We start from the raw sequence: 23558 nt of genomic DNA on the forward strand, positions 1-23558 counted from the left end.
AAGAAATCCATAAAAGCTAAGTCTCTGAGCAGTTTCACAATGAAAAATACCAGAAATAACCACTCTGAATAAAACTGGCAGGAGCTAAACAAGCAAATTGTGAGGAAGATCTTTGGTTTCCTGAATACAAAGTTGCAGAGGACAATAGAATGACCGGACTGAAGAAGACCCTGTTAAGTGAAGGATGTGGGGAGACTGGTGACCGAGACTGGTGACCCCCTCCCCAACTCTCCCCAGTCCTTCATATATTAGCCTATGCCCCCAAGGGTGCGATGAGGATGAGGAAGGGTAGAAAACACATCATTCATTATAAGGAAATGTAAGAATCCCTGGAAAGATTTTACTAGAAAATTAGAGAAGCCTGTACAGGTCTATAGCACTCAACACTAAAAAGGAGGGCCACGGTAGCAGGGCTTCGTGGGGGGATCATGGAGCAAAGAAGGCTGGAGCCAGAGAGGCGGGAGATAGGGAGAAGGAGCTGCCAAGAACAGAGAGGCCTGGGAATGACTGTTGACTTGGAAATATTCTTGGCATCCTAATACCACCTAGCATTTTAAAATGTTTAGCACGTGCCAGGCACTAAGTACTTTCCATACTCTATGTCATTTAACCCTAACAACATAAAAGCACAGGAGGATAACTTTATGATTATTTTCTCCTCTGCAGGCCAGAAGGGTTGGGCGCTTGCCAGAGGTCTCACAGGAAGCAACACTGCAAATGGACCAAGTTTATAGTCTTTCTTGGGGGCATTTCATGAATTGCCTCACATGATGCAGCATCCATTGCATCCACCCCCTCCCCCCACCCCTCCAGAGATCGCTCCACAAATTCCCGGAAAAGAGTGGAATGGAGAGTTCTTCTCCAGGCTAAGCACCCCGAGCCTCCCACAGGCTCTGGGCAGCACATAAACCTTCTCTGTTCCAACTGCTTCAGGACAGAGACACCAGCAGGGCCTCTCAGACACCTGGCCTCGTCCATCCCAAGTAAACAAAGCTGGAAAATCCCCTGCCTGTGCCGCCCCACCTCCCACCCCCCAGCCCCCACAGCCACATGTTCTGCCTCTGTGGCAGAGCCAGGGACAAGTGTGAGGGCTTTAGGTACAGAATTCCCAAAGTCAAGGGTTTCAGGTCACACTGGTGAAGCAGACGCCTCGGGTTTCTTCTCAGACTGGGCAGCACACAAGGTCGGTCAGCGTCAGCAGATCTGACCCTAAAAATAGGCTCTCAGATGCCAGTCTGGGTGGCTGGGTGCGCGGCACCACACGCCCTACAGACCAGCACCTCCTGACCCAGCGTGGCCCCAGCGCGCACAGGTAAGGCCCTGGGGTGGTTAGGCTGGCATCTCGTGGGTCCGGCCAAATGTCCTTTGGGGGCCTGGGTGTAAGGATTAGAAGCCCCCTTTCTACCCTATTTCTGGAGAGACAGAGAACAGCTGACATCCTTTTAGTGTGAAAGGCTTCTTGTTATCCATTTTTCTCTAGAGACTCCATGGAATTTTCTCTACTTGCCTCCCTCCAAATCTGAGCTTCCAGTTCAATGGCTGTTTCTAAAGGATAACAGGGAGGGTTAAGGCTCAGCGGAGGCATTGGATGTATTGTATCACATTCCAGCAAAGCCTGCATTTGTCCATTTAGCCAGTTGAGGGGAAAAAAATTCTCAGCAGGAGGGGTGGATAGAGGCACCAGAGTGACTCACATCATGTGTAGAGCAACACAAATCACAAATAAGTACCCAAACTCCATGGATGAGAATTCTTCCTAAGCTTCATTTGGACCGGAGGACTCTCTCTCTCTATATATATATATATTTGAAATCCTCATCTGGAGATGTTTTATTGAGAGGAAGGGAAATGGGGGTGGGGAGGTAAGCGGGGGGTGGGGGGAGAGAAACAATGATGTGAGAACATCGATCTGTTGCCTTCAGTGCGTGCCCTGGCCAGCCGTCCAACCCACAACCTAGGTATGTACCATGACCGAGGATCAAACTGACAACCTTTTGGTGCATGTGACAATGCTCCAACCAACTGAACCACCCAGCCAGGGCCAGAGAGACTAGTTTTGAAGCTTTTCCCCTTCCTGTTTGGAAGGGTGGGGCTGAGAATGATGTCTTGGTAAATATGGGAAGACTGAGTCACAGAGGGACAGGGCCACTGGACCAAGGTTGCAGCGAGTATGGGTAGGAAGGTGGGAAGGTGTCCTGCCTCTCAGACCAGGGGTCTTCCTTTAGACCCTGGTGCCCTTGTCCTAAGGCCACAGGGGCGCCTCATGGGCCTGGAACCCAAGAGCTGTTGGGAGTGGGAGGCTCTTACGTTCAGGAAAGCTGGAAACATCCAAGGGGAAAACTCAGAGTAAGAAGGGAGGGGGCATGAGGAGTGTATGGAGAGCGGCCTCCTCCCTTAAGGCCCCAGCACCCAAGGGACCCTGGTACTCAGACCTTATTCTGTTGCCATGAAAGAATAAGGAGCCCCCTCTTTGTTCTCTTCATGAAAAATCATTTCCCACCAAATGACATTTATAAACAACACTGGAAGGGCTGCAAAGTCCTATCCAAAGAAAAAGCCCTGGGCAAAGGGGTGAGAGGTGGGATGTGGGCTGGGGAGTTAAGGGGAGTCAGTGGGACCTAAAGCCCCTTGGAGGGTCTGGGCCTGGAAACAGCTGCTCCAGGGCCTGGTGCCAGAGGTCATAGCTCTGTTTGTTCTCTTTAGCCCGACCCCAGAGCAGATGGTGATTGAATTGTCACTTCTGGTGACCGTTAATGGTCCCAGGCTCACCAATTCCACAGTCATTAATATCTGCCTGGCACCACCAGCAGATATTAACAGCTGGAGAGAGTACTTTCTCCCCCTCCCAAAGCCTTGCTGTACTGCATAAAGGGGCAGTTGAGCCCCATCGCCTACAGAATGTTCAGCCTCATTTATGCCCCATCCTGTTTGCCCCAACTACCCACAGGGACCCTCAGCCCCAGTCAAACTGCTCTACTCAGTCTTCCCTACTCTGGGCTCAGAACTTAGCTCCCAACACAGTTGGGAATTCTCCACCCACCCTCCCCCACCCCTCCTTGTTCCCCCTTCATGAAACATTCTCTGAGCCCATGCTGATGTGCCAAGAACTTATGTTGTCTCATTTAATCCAACAACCAGGGAGGTGGCCTTTATCCCCATTTGTAGATGAGGACGCTACCATAAAGACCATGTACATGAGACTCAGGCCAATGAGAATCTTTTCCAAGACTTTGCTCTACTCTGCTTCACATCGGGGAGGGACACAAACTTGAGAGGCCCAGGCCTGCTCTCAGGAGCACATGCTTGGCGGCCAAGAATGAAGTGACCTGTCTATTAACATGGGCTGGGATACTTGGCCGCTTGGGTTGAACCCCAGACTCACCACTTACTAGCTTGTTGTTGTGTAACTAACAGCCTCTCTGACCCTCATTTTTCTCATCTGTAAAGTGGGGGCAGCTATTCCCTGCCTAGCAGGTTTTGAGAGCATATAACTGCTGGGCATATGGTAATAGTAACCAACCACATGGTCATTTCTCAGAGTCCTGCCAGGTCCTTGATTTTTCAGTGAACTTTTGTGACAGCTTTAAGAGGTGGGCACTTGGCCCCCAGCCTTCTCAAGGCCCGGAGCCTCTGCTGCACAGCATCAAGAGACAGGCATAGTGAGGGGTAGAGGCCTGGATTGGAAATGGACGGGAGGGGGAGGGCACAGTGAGTGCCACACTGCCATACTCTGCCCTCCTTCATCTTTCCCTGCACACAAAAAAACTTCATGTTCTGAGGGGATGCACAGTGGGAAACGGTTCTTGAAAGCTTGCACTGAAAGGCCATCTATTCCTGAATTCATGAGCTGTGAGGCTGCCGGCAGTGTTCCCACACATCTTCAGAGGAAGCAAAGGCTCAGCTGCTCAGGAGTCGGGAACCGCAACTGGCCTGATCAGACGTCAGAGCCTCTCAGCTCCTGTGCCAGAGCCTCCTCTCCCCCTCAGGGCCGGGCCACGGAGGTGAAGTCCATCTCGGCTGGTCGGCCCCCTTGTTTGAGAAAAGAGCCGAGTGTGGGCCTCCAACAGCTTCCCCGAGGCCCAGCCCTGCCAAACCAAGATGGGGGAAATCAATTAGGAGTTCATAAATTACCACCCCGAAGCACTTTGAAACCATTTGAAGAGTTAATCAAACAAGTTAATGACACCAACACCATCATAGAAGGAATATTAAATTACCTCTTTAAATGAAGGCTTTTGTTTTTTTAATAAAAGAAGTTTATATTAATTCACATAATTGCCTTCTGTTAACATACTTGCCAGAATAAAAAAAGAAATCTGTTGAACTTGGATTATGTCTGATACATTAAGAATTAAATTATAGGCAACAAAAAAAATTCCTGGGTTTTCATGTCCAAGTTTTAATTTTTAAAAAATCCACAACTTTTATTTCCTGGTTGGGATCATTTTTGTAGATTTAAGATGCAAAAGACAAGCACCGACTTGTAGAAAATTAAAAATATGTATATTTTTATATGTACCCTGCTGCCAAATTCCATCCCTCCACATACCCCAGCAGTCGGTATTACTCTCCTAATAGAGTGATTTACTCAACCACAATAACATTTCTAGCCCCCTCTTCGTTCCAAGCCCACCTTGGGTGGTGTCATAGAAGGAATGTGGCGTGCGTGCATTTAAACAGACTGACTTTCCCCTATGATCCCAATGCATTAGGAACGTAAACATCCTATGCACATATAGGCTCAGATACAGGAGGTTTGTTTGTTTGTTTGTTTTTTTGTTTTTAAATTAGATTATAAAGCACTCTACTAGACCAAAAACTTCTGGAAAGGAGAGACCTCTCTGGGTTGGTCCATCTCTAGCTCTTAACAGAGGGATGTGTGAGTTACATTTGGGGGCAGGTCTAACATCTGAGGTGAAGTCAAAGAGAAACCAAGGCCACTTTCCCATCCCCGCTCGTGACCCACCAGAACACGCCAATGCTGGGTGACTTAGACTAAACCCAGACCAGGCTAAGGCAGGTCAAGGATGCTGGCTCTGACACCGCAGGGGACAGGGGGAGCACTGCCCTCTTCATCTGACTTCTGTTTCCAATCAAAGGGAAAGAAATTTGCCGTCAGATGTGGATTTACCCTGAAGCTTCAGAACCCCATCCTTGCACTGGCCTCTTTGAAGGCCCTGTAGCTATTTGGTGTTCTTTCTCTTAAAGAGATTGTATAAGCTTCAGGACCCACAAAACTTGATTCTCCTCTGGTTTCCTGAGAAGCATTGAGGGACTAGAATGACCTTCTAATAGGACCCAGGCCTGATTGCTGCCCCAGGGACCTCAAGGAGGACACAGCTCTGTCTTCAGGGAGCTCACACTCATTGGGAGAGTACTCAGTGCCACTCAAGATGCAAGGGCCACCTGGTCGGGCCTTGTCCTGAAGGCCACCTTCCTGTGCCTCAGCCAACAGGATTAGGGTGAGCAACTGCTGTGCCCAGAACAATTCTAAAATAGAACATCCACAGGTTTCCCACTTCCATATACTCAAATAATACCTGTTCATCACAGAAATTTTAGAAAAGATGTTTCCTTAAAAAGAAGAAAAATCACATATAATTTCATCACTCTAAAATAAGTGCATAGCCAGTGTTACTATTTTGGTGAAATGGATTTTTGTATAAGAACAGAATCATATTGTACTTGCTGCTTCATAAATTTCTGGTTTCTTCTTCTCTCCACTGGTGTAGGCCTTTTCCCCTTTGATTTCTCAAAACCACCACAAACGTGGCTCTTTGTCATGTTTAACAGTTTCACTCAAGGTTTAGGGCAACACAAAGAACTGACATAACTATGGGGCACTGCAAAGTTGATGGGAATCCCTGTTCTTAGCCCAGCAGCTGTGTCCCCCAGACACATCTCATCCAGCTGTCTCTGGCCCCAAGCCCTCCCTCCTCCACCCTGCGGCAGGGCCCCCAACACCCCCTCTGGGAATGTTCCAGGAGATGCAGAACTCCCCTTGCTTTCTTGTACAGAATAGCTTAGCTTTCTGTGTTTCACGCCACCATTTTCTGAGCCATGCTTCAGGACTTACCTTTTTCTCACCAAAAATATACTCAAATGAGCCCTGGCTGGCATGGCTTAGTTGGTGGAAGCATTGTCCTGTAAATTGAAATGTCACAGGTTTGATTCCGGTCAGGGCACAAGCCTAGGCTGTGGGTTCGTGCGTGCATAAGAGGCAACTGATGGATGTTTCCCTCTCTCTCCCTCCCTTTCCATCTCTCTAAAATCAATAAGCATGTTCTTGGGTAAGGATAAAAAAAATTTTTTTAAAGCATACTCAAATGATATTTTTTACTAAGCAGGAAGACCCTTCTGTGGCTCACATTCCTGGGCATGGTTGCCTGGCCAGTCTCTGTAGGCTCAAGGGGTCCTCTTAGAGATTTAATTGTCCCACTGAAATGAATAATTCATCCACCTGGCTTCTCCCATCTTCCACCTTAGAAAGCAAAAGGCTCGGGCTGGGTTCTTTGTTTGTCTGTGTTAAAAAGCATCTTTATCTCTCTTGTTGTAGCTCCATTTTATCAAAAGTGAAGTGAAGCTCAGGGGGGATGATTTGTGCAGATCTGAGTCCTCAGTGATGGCCAGAGCTGTGAGGGCAGAGAAGGGCCACCAGACCAGGAATGTAGGGAGAGAGGGACAAAGCGGGAGAAGAGCCCCAAGGAAGCGCCAGGTCCTGAGAGCAAGAAAGATAGAGTAGAAATCACAGATCAGAAGTCACAAGCAGCTTCCGGCCCAGACTGTTGTGTTTGGCTAACACAGTTGAAAAAAATAAAGACAGAAATAAAATGAAGTTATTCATTATAAAATATAATTATTTATTAAAGGAATCCCAAAATAGAAAACGGGGGCAGGGAGGGGGACGGAATCTCTCTGACATTTGCCCATAGTACTGACATTTTGATTTTTTTTTTTTTTTTTTAACATGGAGTCAAATCATGGTGTCAAAATTAGTTTTGAATTCAGATCAAAACTTCTCCTTGGGCAAGGGAACCTTTAACCAAGTGCAAGCTGTACTATCAAAAATTCTGAAATGGAGTTGGAATTAACATGGTGTCCCTATATTATTCCTGGAAATAGCTCCTCAAAGGCAAGGCCACTGTTTCACAGAGGAAATGGCACTCCAGGCCTTAGTGGTCAAGTGCCACTTGGCCTGTGCATTCTCTGTGGTCACAGTATCTTTAAGTGTTTTAAAATTAGCAGTATCTTAGGTTAGTTTCCCTCAAAGGCAGACACTAAAACCAAGGTTTGGGTGCCAGTTGTTTATTTGCTAGGTGCTCCGGGAATTGCAGTATGGAATGGATAGGCGAGACTGGGAGCCAGCAAAGGACGTGTGAGGGAGCAGGTGGCCACCCTGGGCAGGAGGGGCTGGAGAACACAGTGAGCCTCCAGGAGACTGGAGAACAGATTTCAAAATGGTCCTACCCGGGGAAGAAGAAGCTGGGTAGTTATCCACCAACTTCTGCCCCTCATTCCAATGACTTCTGGGAATAACCTCCGTATGTTAGGCCCGATCAGTGCAAACGCCAGAAAATGAAGGCCACCCTGAAGTAGGGAAATACCATGCCTTGAGAGAGGAAACCTTTTGTATATAAGGGCGCTGTCCATTTATACTGAGGCAAGGACTGAGACAGGACAAGGAGAGCATCTGCTACAGCTGCCTACATTTGAAAACCGGCAGATTTCTCACAGAATGCTGCCTTTCTGAATTCTCATAATATCAGACAATCTGGGCTTGCATTCCCACACGGGATGGGGCGCATATGCTCTCCCGTGTGCCACAGTTCCCACTACTCCCTGATGTCTCCTGCCTGAGGTCCACTGTTAGACTTTTGCGCATTTGATTCATTCTTTGGCACCCGAGCCATTTCCCTCCTCTGTGTAACCTGGCTGGCCCCTCCAGGAAGGAGCCGAGTCCGGTATCCTTTGAGGAAGAAGCAGGCTGATGCTGCACAGAGGCCAAGTAGCCGTCAAGTTGGCATTTGGTTTCCTGGGACCAAACCTTTAAATATGAAGCTGTAACAGGAATCTGGAGGCCTCTCTTGACAACCTGCCCAGCTCTCATTATGACATTTAGCCCGTGATTGATATTGTGTGTGTCATTGAGGCCTTGGCAGTTAATCTCTGGGTCGAATCTATGGAAACCAAACAGAACAGATTTGTCTTCCCCTTCCATTTTGGCTGTGATCTGGGAAACAGACGCTCCTGGCCTCTCTGAGATTCGGAGATTTGGGAGCCACGCAGAGAGGGATGCACACAAGCCGCCTTCAGGATTTGGAAAGATTACAGTTCTGTGGTTTCTGGCCAGCTCTGCGCTTTGTTCTCTTCCCCCATCCAATCTGCACGCTGGAGGATAATAGATCCCAGAGCTCCTCTGCGTGCCAAGCTGCTCGGGGTAGACCGCGCCACTTCCTCTTCTGTCTGGAAATCCAGCCGAGGCTTTCAGCACGGAGATGGGGATGGGGATGGCTCCTTCCACAGAATACTGGAGCAACCGCCTCAGCCATCGTGAGGTCAGCTTCCAAGATCAAAGGAGGCAGGCAGAGGTTTCAGAATGCCATTTACTCCAGCATCTCCCTGAAATCACCTCTTCTGAAGCCTCCTTTAGTGGCAAGCAAGGTTCAAAACAGCCTGCACCTCCAAATTTAGGTATACAGTGCCCAGCTTCCACTCACTGTGAAATGAGAAGAGTTGGTGCCGTGCATGGGCTGGGCTCCAGACCTCTCCAAATTAAGGCGCCTGTGGGCCTGAAGCAAAGGGAGCTTTTAGTACACTCTGAGGACACAAGTGTCTGTGCTGGTTCCTTCCACCGAAGTTCCTGGCCATCCCTTGAAACAACGCCTTCCTTGGTGATGGGAAATACCAGCAGGCAGGCCCCAGAGTGAGTTCAGGCCTGAGACACCACCCACTACGGGGCTTTGTCCACAATTCCCTCACCTTCACTCCTCCTCTAAATTAGCCCCGAGGCTCAGTCCTGCTTCCTGAGCTCTGGCTGAGTCCCCAGCACAGGACTCACAGTCGTTTATTAATTCGCCCCCTCAGTCATCCATTCACTCATTCCATTTATTCACTAAGCCATTCCCTCATTCAGCAAATCCTTTCTGAGCGTCTCCTCCCAGCCAGACACTGAAGCAACAAAGATAACGCCACTAAGGAGCCATCTTCAAGGAGCCCAGCCCCTCCCTCTCTCCAGGACTCACCCTTGTTCTGGTTTAAAGACCTGGCCTCCAATCCAACGAGAGGTTGGAAAACATACAGAACATTCTTACTACTCTTCTCTTGATGTGAAAGTTCCTTGACTCCTTAGCCACATTCTTGGGAAATTATCACACTTTGCTGAGCATCATACTTACTTGGTAGCTTGTTAAAATATAGACTCCTAGGCCCTTACCGCCAGCCCAGGGTGCAGCCCAGGAATCTGCATTTTTAGCAAGTGTCAGATGATTCTGAGGGAGGTGGTCTGCAGATCACACTTTGACAGGCTCCCGAGAAGGGTCACCTCTGCGGCCCATCATCCCCCAACTCAGGATTTTGCAGAAGAAAGTCAGGTCCTGGCTTCTTCCCATGATCCCTAAAGACACACACCGCTAGCTAGTGATCTTTTAAATTTATTTTCTATAAGCTTAGGTGAATTGAATTTCCCAGAGCAGTGGTTTCAGCTCTTTCCTTTTCTTTTAAGAGCTTTTTAAATGGAAAATTACAAGCACAAAGGAAAACAGTCACTACCTTGCAACCGTCATCCGGCCCCAACCACCCACATCCATGGCCGATCCTGCCTCCTCGCACCCCTTCCTGCACCCTGCGCCCCACACAGTATATGGTTATAGTTATCCAACTATATTATTTTTGAAGCAAATCTCAGACATTATATTATTTTATCTGTGAATATTACATGTGGGTTTCTCAGACCGGGCCCGGTGGTTTAATTTGACTGTCCTCTGAATCTCCTACAAATTGGGTGTTAGATCTAGACCCTGAGGACTCTGATCCAAGGTCTTGCTTTCCATTGGCGGGGCTGCCGTCGTGCTGTGTGCGCTCCCACCGGAAGGCCCACGGCGCCTGCTTGCCTCGTCTCCGGTTGCTGGCAGTCACCGTTCCATGTCAACGTCCATTGGCTCAATCAGGTGGTGTAAAATGGTGCTCCCTCCTTTTTTATTTCCTGGGATACTTTATAAAAGAGGCCCGGTAGTACAGTTTATTTCAGAAAGGAGCAATAAATAATGCTGGGTTCTTTCCCTTTACTTATCTCTCTTCAGAATGATGAGCTGGTTCCCTAGTATCTTCTAACAGTGAATAATTGTTTTGTGTAGCATTCCAATTTAAATGTTTAGTGTGTTTCAATCCACTACAGTTATTTTTATTTTTCATGTTCAATCGCCCCATTTTTGAAAACTAGGAGCCTTTTCTAATTGTGTTCTGAGTCCTTTTGGCAGACCTACTGGTCTTTGAGGCTACCAACCCTTTTCATGTTCTTTAAACCTTCCTGCCTGCCCCTCCTCAAGCTGAAACTCCTTACCCCCGACCCAGCCCGCTCAGCAATTACTTTTTCCTCTGAAGACTGAGACCCAAGTGTTACAACCATTCTCAATTTAGTTTTTCTCATCTATAAAATGGAGCTAATAATAGCACCTACCGCACAGGGTTGTTAAGAAGATTAAATGTAAGAATTGTAAAGCACTTGGAACAGTGCCTGGCAAAAAATAAGTGCTAGATAAGTATTCGTTAACAAATAACACCCTGCCCCGGCGGGGGGGTTCAGTAGTTGGAGCATCATCCCATACACCAAACGGTTGTGGGTTCGATGCCTGGTCGGGCACATACCTAGGCTGCAGGTTCAATCCCTGGTCAGGATGTGTACAGGAGGCAACCGATCGATGTTTCTCTCTTTCCCCCTTCCTTTCTCTTTCTAAAAATCAATAAAAATATATCCTCGAATGAGGATTAAAAATAACAATAATAAAAGTAAATAAATGGCATCCTTCCCTGTCACACGCCTCCATGTCTCTCAGTCTCTCCAGCCTTTGCTCAGAGCCTGAGTATAACTTCCCCTCCCAGGCCATCTGAATGTAGATGCACCAGTCACTCAGCTCAGGGAACAAATGCAGCCCAGTTCCACAGCGAATGCATTTCCTTGGGTTCCTTGGGTTCCTTGGGTTCCTTGGGTTCCTTGGGACCTCTCCTCCTCCATTCCACTTTCAGAGCCGCACAAGCTCTCTAAATACACGCTGGAATCTGCACGCACAGCTTTCCAGTTAGGAACATTTCTTCCGACGCTCTGGTAAGTTCACACGCCTGCCAGTGTCCTAGCATGAGAGCTGCAAACATTGACTTCAGCTGTCCCAACAAATCAATGAACACTCACACAAGCCAAGTGTCCTTCCACCCCAAGGCTCCTGACGCCCCAAGCATGTGCATGGTTGCCCAGACTAGACAGGCCCTGGATCGACAGGTGTGCCCTTTCCATGGGCACCAGCTCCCTGCTGATGTTGAGTATCACAGCCTGGAAGGTCAGGGACCTTCTGGGCCTTCCTATTTGAGTTCAAAATGTCCTAAGTCGGCAGATTCCAGCAAGATAAAGGGAAAAGTTAGCACCAAAGAAAGGGTTAAGCAGGGGTGTCCCATCATTTGGTGTCGTGGGCCACACTGAAAGGAGAGTTGTCTTGGGCCACATATTAAATACACAAACATTAACAGAAAAAAGGTCTGTGAATAATTTTTATGATATCTGCCTCCACAGATGAGCAAAAAAGTCCTCATATAAAAACACTAATTACGCAGCAGCCCTTTTGATAGTCTTTTAAAATTGTCAACCAGGTCCCAAGTTTGTGATCACCAAGACAGAAAAAAGTACATATCTAAGTAATAAAACTAAGTAATGTTTTAAGCAAATTTTCAGTTTTGCGTGGAGCCGCATTCATAGCCATCCCGGGCTGCACGCAGCCCGCAGGCAGCAGGCTGGCCACCCCTGCAGTAAAGTCTGCAAGTAAAAAAAAGGAGGCAAGGGGCTGGCTGCCTGAGGGGTTTCTGTCAGGGGTCTGCTGCAAATTCACCTCTGCCTGGGTGGGTCAGAGGGCCCCAGCACTCTTGCTCCGGAGAGACTGGGGTGCTGGGGACGCGCAGTTTAACTGCACCAGAGCCTGCCTTGTTTCCCTCTGTGGCCTGGGAAGAGGGAGCAGAACCACTGCAGGCCTGGGAAATGCCTGCCAAACTTTGAGGTCAGCTTATTCCCACCTCTTCTCATAAAGCCCATTTCCTACCTCTGTCCCCCGCTAACCCCAATCCTGACCTTCTCTCATGACCAGCTGCAGAAAGGAGAAAATCCATTGGCTCCAAAATGACATCCGGAGAACCAAAGACAAGCCTCAAGAACGCCTACTCATCTGCCAAGAGACTGCTGCCAAAGGCGGAGGAGGAGGAGGCGGAGGACTACTGTACCCCCGGAGCCTTCGAGCTGGAGCGTCTCTTTTGGAAGGGCAGTCCCCAGTACACCCACGTCAACGAGGTCTGGCCCAAGCTCTACATCGGGGATGAGTAAGTGTCCAGGCCAAACCCAGCAGAAGGCAGCCAGCCCCTCCTCAGGTCACACCTCCTGCCACCTCCTGACCATGAGATTTTGCTTTTCAGGTTAGTTGTTCTGTGAGAACTCTATTAGTTAGAGCTGGATTTATCTTCATGTTGCAGAAAGCTCAGAAAAGGAGTTTAAGCCAGATAGAGGTTGTTTTGCTCTCACATGAAAGAAGTACAGAGGGACGCAAGGGGGAGTGGCAAGGGTCTCCAGGATCAACCAGAACTCAGGCTCCTGTGCCTCTGCTCCCTCATCCTGAGCATGTGCCTTTCTTCATCAAGGTTTCTGCATAGGCTGAGATGGATGATAGGGTTCCAACCATCATCTGTAGGATCCAGACTGCAGGAAGGTAGACGGGAAGTGAGAGCAAAAGAGCATCTTTCCAAACAGAAGTCCCACCCAAGAAAACCCCTGCCCCTAGCTGCAAGGGAGGCTGGGGAGTGTAGTCTTTTATTTTATCTGGCTACAATACCAGCAAGAATAAAGTCACTTCTCAGGTTGGTGGCACAGGAGCACATCAACTTATGTGTGGAGAAGCAGAATGTAGGCCTAGCAAAGTTCAGGTCCCTGCCCCCTTCTCTAGATTTTTATAGCCGCCATTCCTAGCTCCTCAAACAACTGGGAAGCTCCTACTGTAAATAATATTAATAATGATGCCTATGATTTATTGAACACTTTATGCCAGGCACTGTGCTAAGCATCTTGCATACGCAATCTTATTTTATTTTTACTAAAGCCCAGTGAAAGATGTTATCTACTTATTCCCATTTTAAAGATAAGGAAATTGAGGCACAGAGAAGTAAATTAACTGTTCCAAGGTCCACAGCCCAGTAGGTGGCAGAGAACTGGGATTCAAATGCAGTTTTGCCCAACCCAGAAGTTTTCATCTTAAATTTGCCCCCTGTTCCTCAGGATTCCAGCCCATGTCCCATGTCTCCGAGGAGAAGGCGATGCAGGGCCTCTGCAACCGTGATTTTAACATACATGTCATGCTGCTTCAAATTTAGGGATAACTGTCTAGTCATGGGAAATCCAGGGACAGGCTTCTTGTCGATTACTATTTTCTCTTACTATTTTTAAGTTGAGAAAGTTACAAAACTGCATGCCCTTTTGAGGTAAGTTAAATAGGTTATAAAAACAAATTGCATGATCTCCCTTTGTCCTCTTAATTCTGCCACGAAGTAACCAGTATTATGTTTATTTGCATACTTCTACTACTTTATGCACACTAATGTAAACATAAGGAAACATATACACACATATAAAAGGTTTTTGTTTCTCTTAAACAATTTTTAGAAAAAAACAATCATATTATATATACACTACTCTGCATTTTTAATATTCCATAGTATAGTTGTACCACAATTTATCCAATCATTTCCTAGTTGTGAATATTAGGGGAACCTAAGTGAAAGGTATATAGTGTTTTATTTTGTTTTCTCTATACTGTTTTATTTTTTAAATAACATCTTTATTGAGATATAATTCACACTCCGTAAAATTAACCCACTTAAAATATACAATTTCGTGGTTTTATTATATTCACAGAGTTGTGTAACCATCACCACTATGTAATATCAAAGCATTTTTACCACCTCAAAAGGAAACCCTGAAGCCATTAAGTAATCTCTCTCCATCCCCCACCTTCCCCTAGCCTTAGGCAACCACCAGTCTGCTTTCTGTCTCTAAGGATTTATCTATGCTGGACATTTCATATAAATGGAATCATAATATTTGGTCTTTTGTGACTGGCTTTTTTTCATTTACCCTGATGTTTTGGAGGTTCATGCAAGTTGTAGCACGTATCAGTATTTCATTCTATTTTTGCATCTTTCTATAAGTCTAAAATTAGTTCAGAATAAAACAAGTACACATACACTTTGACCCCAAATACTTTAAGAAATATAATTTACAAAAAAGAAATATAATTTACAGTACACAAAGACATATGTATTAACTTTTTATAATAAAATAGTAAATAAATGTAATAAATATATGGTTTCCTTATTTTAGAAGTAATATATGTTCATTGTATATGTCTTAGTTTCCCTATTTGTAATAGGTTAATGAAAGGACTTTCCTCATAGTGTTGTGTGGATTAAGTGAGATAATACATGTAAAATATCAGTGTAGTGCCTAATATATAGTAAGTACGCAATACATGTTTAACTCTAATAATAAAATAGTTATTCATGTGTCGCAGGGAGCACCATGTGGGGTGCTCCTGGATCTGAGGGTCACTGTCTGGAGCCAGCTGAGGAGGGAGCGGGGCTCTCAATCCCGCAGAGCCGGTCCCCGGGGTTGTCACGGATGCGGGGAGTAAACACGAGTCGCTGCAAACACTCCTCTGTTTGCCAGGAGAGGGGACATGGCTCTTCCCTCTAGCAGAGAAGACACTGAGCCCCCGTGTCCAAAGGCTTTTATTGAGAACCACATGCTCAGGGGTATACAGTAAAGCTCATCAATCAATGTCAAAAGCCTATGTTTACAGAAAACGGATCATAGATAACAATTGAAGGAACACAGGAGATCTGCCTCAGGTCAGGGTCTATGAATAATGTAAATCTCCTTCCCAGTATGAGCCGGTTATCATAGCTTTTGAGGGAAGAACAAAGCATGCTTAGAAGAACTTACTTCTAGGCCTGATTGTCCCCGGGAACCACCAGATCCAGTTTAAGGCTGTACCTGCCTTTAGTATTGTTTCCCGGTGGGTGGGGCAGAGCCACCAAGAGATAAGGAGACTTCTTTCAGATAGAATGAGGACTCTGGTCACGTCCAAGTCGAGCCGAGGGGTGCGGGCTTTTTTGCCCTTTCTCTGTGTCCCCCAAGTCCTTGCCTGCTGCCCATACCGGCTGTGCCTGTCTTAGGTCGTCTCTCCGCACAAGAGAACTTACCCGTCATCAACAACCGACCATCACAGGGCCAAGCAGGATGATGTGAGGGAGGCAGGGGCTGCGCTCCTGCCAGGGGGACAGGTGTCTTCTCCTCTGTGGCCAGTTTTCCCAAGGCCTCCTGATTCTTTCCAGCCTTGGGGCCCTCTCATTTGTCGACAAGGATACATACAGTCCATGAAACCAGATGGGGCATTTCCAAACACTCATATAAGGAAGAAAACTTTTAAATTTCCCCAAGTAATCACCAAGGCCTATTACTCCAAAGCTATTCTTATTGCTATTTTAGTATATTTCTTAGGTTTCTGTATATTATTTTTGGTTTCAAAATTCACTTTTCCAGAGTTGTAACCATACTGAATATTTATTTTGTCTTTTTTCACATAGCATAATTCATAAATTTCCCCCTTATTACATACTTCTCATGTATTTAATTATAATACTTGATGGTATCATATTATTATATATTAAATATAAAATATAATAGTGTGTCAGATGAATATAAGATCATTTACTTAACTACTTACTTATTTTTAAACAATATTTTATTTATTTATTTATTTTTTAGAGAGAGCAGAAGGGAGAGAGAAAGAGAGGGAGAGAAACATCAACGTGTGGTTGCCACTCGCATACCCCCTACTGGGGACCTGGCCTGCAACCCTGACTGGGAATCCAACTGGTGACCCTTTGATTCACAGGCTGGACTCAATCCGCTGAGACACACCAGCCAGGGGTAACTAGTTCCCTGTTGCTGGACATATCTGTTATTTCCATGGTCTCACTTTTATAAATAATGCTGCAGTGGACATTTTTATGCATAACTTTTTTTTTTATGTTTAGGGTTATTTCCTCAGGTATGACCCTGATGATGGTATAATTTAGAGGAAGAAGTTTAAGATTTTAACTTAAACTGTCTCTGTGTCTTTACCTATGCTGTTCCCTTTACTTAGAATGTCCTTCCCTTCACCTCATCTCTGTGTCTAGATCTTATGCATTCTTCTGCCATGAAGATAGCTTTCCCCAATCCCTGTAGTGAGAAGTAAGTTTCTTCTCTCTGTATATTATACAGTATATCTACCTTTCCTACAGCTTATAATAGTAGCAATATTTAAGTTGTATTGGACTCTCACCATGTGCTGTGCCTTATGAGAGGCATCATTTAAACTCTACAACAACCCTAGGAAGGAGGTACCATTTATTACTCCCATTTTACAAATGTGCAAACCAAGGCTCAGAGTCCATCCATTTCATTGGTCAGTCAGTCGGTATTTACTGGCACCTTACTAGGAGCTGTGTGTGAGGGGGGACGCAAAGAGGAAATGAGGCTCAGAGAAATTGAGGGACCAGCCCAAGGTCATACCGCCAATAATTGATAGGATTTATACTCAAACCCATATCAAGAAATTGTGATCAGTCAGATAAAAAAAGTGATTTACAGTTGAGGAGAGAGGATGTGCAGAAATGTAACAGGAAACAGAAAGAGAAGTAGGTAGTGGGGTGGAAGGAGTATGAGGTTTGAGTCTTGGCTCTGCCAATTATCGATTATGTGATCTTGAACAAGTTATTTTACCTTGCTTCTCCTTATATGGCAACAGTAATAGGGCTTACCTCAAAGGGTGAGGTGAGGATTGATTTATTTATTGAAACAAATAAAGTGCTAGAGTAGTAGCTGGCACATAGTAAATGCTCACTAACTAAGTGCCTGTATTTTGGATCTGGGTAAGCATCACAGAAGAGGAAAATTCCAGGTTTGACTTTGGAAGATGGGTAGGATATCAACAGAATTCTAGACAGAGAAAGCAGGATGATAAAAGACACATAGGTATGAACAAATGGGGTCATTTACCTGGAATGTAGGGGATGGATGTGATAGAAAGGGCACTTTCAGAAGATCTGGGATTCAGCCAAATTCTACCACTGTGAGGTCAGCTTAGACAGCCACGCTGCAGTAACAGGTGACCCCAACATCTCAGTGGCCTCCCTCAACAGTGGGTTGTTTCTCATGCACGTGACATGCTCATGGCGGGCCAGTGCTAACTGTGCTGTGTGTCCACTTTACTCTGGGACTCAGGATCCAGGCTGATACCTACATTTCATTGGCCAAAGCAAGTCCATGCCACAGCCTCGCACCAACAGGGCAGAAAAGTGTAACCTATCCCTGGGGAGGGGCAGCAAATATCCTCAATGGTATCACACCATCTACCACGGCCCAATCGACTGCAGGCGTAGTGGCTTTGGGCAGGTGCTTTCTATGTTCTCATCTCTAAAAATGGTTACTGAGAAAAGTGGAAGAAATACGGAATGTGAAGCATTTTATAAAGTATAAAATAAGAGACAGATGAAAATATTACTGTTACTTAGTGAGAAAGAAACCTGGGAAGGTAGGTCAGGGCCAGCTTGTGGAAGGCTGAATGCCAGCTGAGGTACTTTATTCAGGAAGTTAAATTGAGAGTATCTGAGGAAGACAGACATGTCCTAGTTAATAGAGTGCCAGACAGTTTGATGCGCTAAGGTATGCTTGCCTCCTTGACATCTGACCATGACCTTACTTCCTTTTGCCAAGAAAATGTCACTGCCCTTTCATTTCAGGGCAGCTCTGCCTAATCGAGCCCCCAACAGACACACACGTGCACAGGTGTGGCAAGCTCCCCAGTTAGTGTGTGTGACCTGCGTGCACAGTGTGGGGAGGAGGTTGAAGTCATCATGACATGGTGCTTGTCCCCATCTCTGTTCAGAGCCCCTCCAAGGTACCCACGTAACAAGGTTAATGAGACTCATAGATGCTTAGGGAGAGAGCAATCAATCCCACTGCCAATGCAACCACGCAGAGGTTGTAACCCAGCGGAGAGCAGGCTTGGAGGCCTGGGTGCCTTAGTCTCTTTATAGGTATTGCTCAAAGCAGCAAAGAGCTCAGAGCTGGCTCCTTATGCATAAAGCCTCTGTTTTAATTTGGTATTTGCAATTAGGTTGAGTTCTTCCTTTCCTTAAAAGCACGCAAGATTTTTGAAATTTGAGTATCAAGGTCCTGGAAGTGAGGGCGGTCAGAACCCAAGAGTGAGGACAGAGCCACCGGCTGTTCCTAGAACCTAGACTAGTGATGCCTGAAACGCCCTGGGGACCAGGCTTCCCCAACAAAGCTGCTCACGGTTTCTGGTCCTCTCTCCTCAAGGTATTCCTTATGGAGGGAGGCAAAATGGCTGAGCATCTGCTCTGGAGCCACAATGTCTGGGTCAAATACTGGTTGTCACATGGTCTTGAGCAAGTCACTCAAGCTTGCTGAGCTTTAGTTTCTTCACCTATAAGATGTGGATTCAATGAGTTAATACATATGACATTTCGTGCAATGCTTGGCACACCCAATAACTACTATAGATCAGGCAAGCTCTGGTGATTTGATTCACAGTGTGAGAAGAAGATAAAGAATGGTTACTATGCTTTGCTACCAAGGGTCCCTCTGGGTTAAGAAAACACCCCTGGTTAAATTTTTCCCAGGAGATGCTGCCATGAATCCAAGGCCAGGTTGGAAGTAAGGTCCTTCCTAATGGGCCTCTCCAGCTCATGCACTGTCCCCACAGACACTGTCCTGGCCTTCCAGGGACCCAGGTGACCTAAGGCCTAAGGAGGCATTGCCACATGAAAGCCATGTGGGTCTGTGGGTTTCCGAGTTTCTCAAGCATTTTCTCAATCCCAGCTTATTCCAACAGGACTCACCAAGTGGGGTGCCTGGTGACTCTAAGTCCCCATTGCCCACCAAGACCAGCAGTCTAGGGCAGAGGTGGGTCCACCACCACCATCAGGTGAAAGGAGGTCACAGACAAGAGGGGGAAGTGGTTGGTGTTCGGTGTGCTGGATCAGCAGAGGGACGGGCCAGGCCAGCCAGGCAGGCACCTTTCGGACGTCCTCGTGGGGATGTCTGTCTCGCTCAAGCCACAGCTACCCTCTCCCCACCCATTTCCTGTAACTTGATAGGGAGCCTGACTCTGCCACAAGCGAGAACTGTGGGGTCAGCATGGAGTACAGCAAAAGCCATCAGGCAGGATCCGGGGCCCAGAGTTCAAACATCTTACTGTTCCGGGACTCAGTTTCTTCATTTGTAAAATAAAGGGATGATTTGAATAAAAGGTCCCTTCCAGCTCTAAGATAAAATTCTTCAAGAAATGTCCTATTAAATAAATTAGGCTTTATTAGATTCAAGCACATACTTGTTTTATTACTTTTAAGTCATTTAAATTAGATTCAAATTAGGTTAACCAAGTGTTGCCCTCCAGAGATCCAGGGACTGGCGTCAATGATGAGATAAGAATAATTCATCACCTCTTATCAATCAGCAGTCCCTAAATGGGTGCTGGAGTGTGCTTGAAAGCACTAAGTTTCTGTAATTTAAATATTCTCACTTTAATCTCATTGACATCTTTCATTTGCTTAGCAAAATCTTTTTTCTTTTTTCTTTTTTTTTCCTCCTATAGTCAGCAGGAGGGGAAATATCTTGGCTACTGTGAAAGTGATTGCAAATTCTCAGGCAGGACAGACTCCAACAGCAAAGCTCAGCTGAAACAGAGTAATTGAGAAATCTCTCCTCCCTCTCACCAGCACCAGGGTGCCGGTAGGCTGCACTGCTGCGTGAATGGTGGGGGCCCTAAGCAGTTCCCCATTTTTATTAAAACTACAATTGCTGCCAAGGTCTGGCTTTGGGGGCCATCAAGGGCCAGCCGCCCCTCCCCATAAAGCCCGACTCCTCACAGGCCTGTGGCCAGCCCCACCCAGCCTGTGCTGTTGTCCACGTGTCTCTCTTGCCCTTTCTGCTCCCAACCAGACCGACAGCCTCAAAAGACACAGGCATCTCCAGCACTGGCCTGTCCTCCAGGAGGTGGGGAAGTGAGGTAAGGCCAGGCCATCGACTGAGACAGTCCTCAGCCTGAGAGAAGGCCAGTGGTGTCACTGGGACACCAGGGCAGCTGTACCCCACCCTCCCCCCACCAAAAAAAGGGAACTAATTCAGCCTCAAGACACCAAGGAGAGCTAGAACATGACCTGCTTTCAGGGTGGGCCATGGCTAGTTTAGGGTCCAGCTTTCATTAAACACAGCCAGGGCTGACAATCTAATATGCTAAATGTTACCTGAAAGAACTAGGAAACCTGGACCTTGAACCTCCAAATACCGAAGGAGACTTAGGTATGATGGCACCAGCCACGGGCAAGGTGAATGGGGAGATGCTGGAGGCCTGGGCCTGGCTGGGCTTCTCATGCTCGGTGACAGCCTTTCAGTGAAGGCCTCGAGCAATGCCAACCATTCCCTTTCACAGTGAGCCAAATGTCTATTCCCACCAGGAATACAACATCATTTCTCAAAACCAGACGTCCCATGTATTCTCCCTCTTAGCCTCCTTGGAGGGCTAGAATCAGGGGGAGTGGGCAGATGATGAAGAGATTTCTAGCAAGAGTTAAAAAATGCCAAGGCCAGCTTAAGTCTTTGCAATAGTCAGTCTCTCCTGAGAATTAAGGGGAAAAAATCAATAAAAATCATGGCGTGCATTTACATTATCAAGTGAATATATGACATCTTCCTCACTGAAAATTTATAAAACACAGATGGAGAAAAAGAAGGGAATTAAAATTCCTATTATCCATAATCTCATTACCCAGAGATAACCACTGACCACATTTCGGTATACACTTCTACTGCTTTTTTCCTCTTGAATTTATCTTTTAATCTTTCAAAAAAAAACAAACAAACAACCTTGAATATAACATCTTTAGACTTTATAAAATCTTTTAAGGAAAGTACTGCCAGTGTAATTCATTCTACTTTTTAAAAAAAGAAAACTGAGGGCCCCAGAGCTCCAGTTGCGTTAGTTCCTGCGGCACTTTAAGATTATAAACAGCACCTGTCAGGCCTGTGTTTCCTGAGGGCACTCAAAACCAAACAACTTCATCATTGGCAAATAAGAACCCCCAAGAAACTAGAAAACCAGTGAATTCCACTTCATATCAGGTGAAATAACCAAGATGAAAAGCTAGAAATATACCTAGTGTTTTAAAATCCACCTGCCAGGAACAGGTGTGGTCAAGGCGGAGAATGCCACCGCTAGGTTCACGTCCATGAAATGAGACCACGACAATGTCACATGCATCAGGATAAGCAAGGTGCCACCTGATCTTTAGTGGGCTTTCTTCAATGCCCACGGCAGAATCCTGGTAACATGGGTTCAGCTGTTTTCTGACTGCCAGGAAGCTGGTGGAGGGCTCGTACAGAGATATCTGTACATGGATGCCCTTCCTCCCATCTACGTGAGAGCTTATACCTGGGGAAAATGGGCTTTCAGGTGGACGCTGAGGTATGTAGGCTGAGAATCAGAAGAGCAGCAAGGGGTTTGAAACACGGAATGACAAGAGTGCTGCCCACGGAGACTGCCTCACGCGGAGCGCTCTTATGCACCGTTCTCAAGGGTGGAGGCTGAAGCCGTCTTCCCAGAAGAACTCCAGAGGGGCTGGAAGGAACGTGGCCAGGCTCCAGGTGGAGCAAGGAATGGAAATTCTCTGCAGGAAACTGGGCAATGAAAGAAGGAAGTCACTTCTTTGGTTCTCCATACTAGTGTCAGAATCCAGGGCTAGGTGAGGTTCACAGAGAGGGAGGGCGAGATGCTGAGAGCACTGGGTCAAACACAGGGATATCACAACATCTTCAAAAGTGCACTGCAGTTAAGGAGCTCAGAGTTAAGGAGCTCTTAACACTGTGACCTAAGACCGAAGCTCTCCACAGTATGTAACAGACACTCAACAGTGCTATGTTTTCCTGAGGAGACAGAAGATTTTTTAAAGTGCTTGCATGAGCCCAACAAATGGTGAGAAAATGGCCAATCTCATTGCTAAAACAAATTAATGAAAATTACACCATTTTTTTGGTGGTTTTTTTCTTTGTTCATTTGTAGGTTTTTTTTGTTTTTGTTTTCTTTTTTTTTTTTTGGCCAATGAAATTAGCAATAGCAAAGAAAAAAAATCAAAATGATTTGAGAAATATTTCTGGAGAATAATTTAGTAATGAGTGTCAAATGTGTTAAAAATGTTCATACCCATTGACCCAGCAATCCCACTTAAAAAAAAAAAAAAAGAAATTCTCTTAAGGACATAATCAGAGATGTGCCCAAAGAAAGAAAGCAAACTTTTGTTTATAGTCTTTCTTATAATACCTGCTAATCCCATTCTAGGAATGAGATAGAGATAAGAATAGAACGAGATGATAGAGACAGAGATAGAGATAGAGACAAATGTCCCAAACAGGGGCGTGGTGAGGTGCAACTGAGATTTATCTATAGGCTGAAACAGCATGCAGCTATCAAAGGCTATAGGTTGATTTAGGAAGATGTTCAAAATATATTACCACCATGTCAAAGTTTTTGAAACTGTATATAGTATTGTACCCCTAAACAAATCTCTATGTAAAATACACAAATATATGCATATAAAAACAACTGGAAGATATTACAGCAAAAAGCAAATAATCTTTATCTCTAAGGGTGAGAAATACAGGCGATTTTGTGTGTGTGTACAAGGGGCTATGTTTTACACATTCTGCATTGATCGTATTCTTTTTGGAATTAGATAACATATTATTTTTTTTAAATGAATGGATTGCTTACACCTAGGATTTTTCCTAAACAACCAGAAACTAAGGTTCTTGCATCATCTAGAGTCTAGAAGTAAATTACTAGATCTGTTTTTCTTCTGAGCTTTTTTCCTTCAGCAGAGGCACGTTTCTTAGTCTGTTTCCCACATAACACATCTGAGCAGGTGGCTTTAAAATAAAACAAAACAAACACCAAAAAACAATACAATGCCAGACAGCACTCTCCATCACCCCCTGTCTGCCTCACTCCCAATAATTGCTGAGATAGGCACCCTGGCCAAGTGGGGATCTGCCTCCATCACAGTCCCTGTCCACTGAGTCGCTCTGTTGACGCGCAGGTCTCCATTCTGCCATGAAGGCTCTTCTGAGCCCTCAGCTGCACTCTGAGTACACCAAGCTGGGGGGAATCCCTAGAGTGGTGTGTGAGGACACCATC

The 23558-nt window shown here is 45.9% G+C and overlaps 1 protein-coding gene across 1 annotated transcript in view; it reads left to right on the top strand.

The window, feature by feature from the left end:
• Positions 1 to 1149: 1149 nt before the first annotated feature.
• Positions 1150 to 23558, top strand: part of DUSP29 (dual specificity phosphatase 29) — a 36160-nt gene continuing 13751 nt past the window's right edge. The window contains exons 1-2 of the mRNA XM_054572533.1: positions 1150 to 1312; positions 12345 to 12573. Coding sequence (XP_054428508.1) covers positions 12377 to 12573 — 197 coding nt within the window. The 5' untranslated portion in view covers positions 1150 to 1312; positions 12345 to 12376. The remainder of the gene's footprint in view (positions 1313 to 12344; positions 12574 to 23558) is intronic.

Source organism: Pteronotus mesoamericanus, unplaced genomic scaffold, assembly GCF_021234165.1.
Source record: "Pteronotus mesoamericanus isolate MK-2021 breed Mesoamerican mustached bat unplaced genomic scaffold, CSHL_Meso_final contig_24, whole genome shotgun sequence".
NCBI lineage: Eukaryota > Metazoa > Chordata > Mammalia > Chiroptera > Mormoopidae > Pteronotus > Pteronotus mesoamericanus.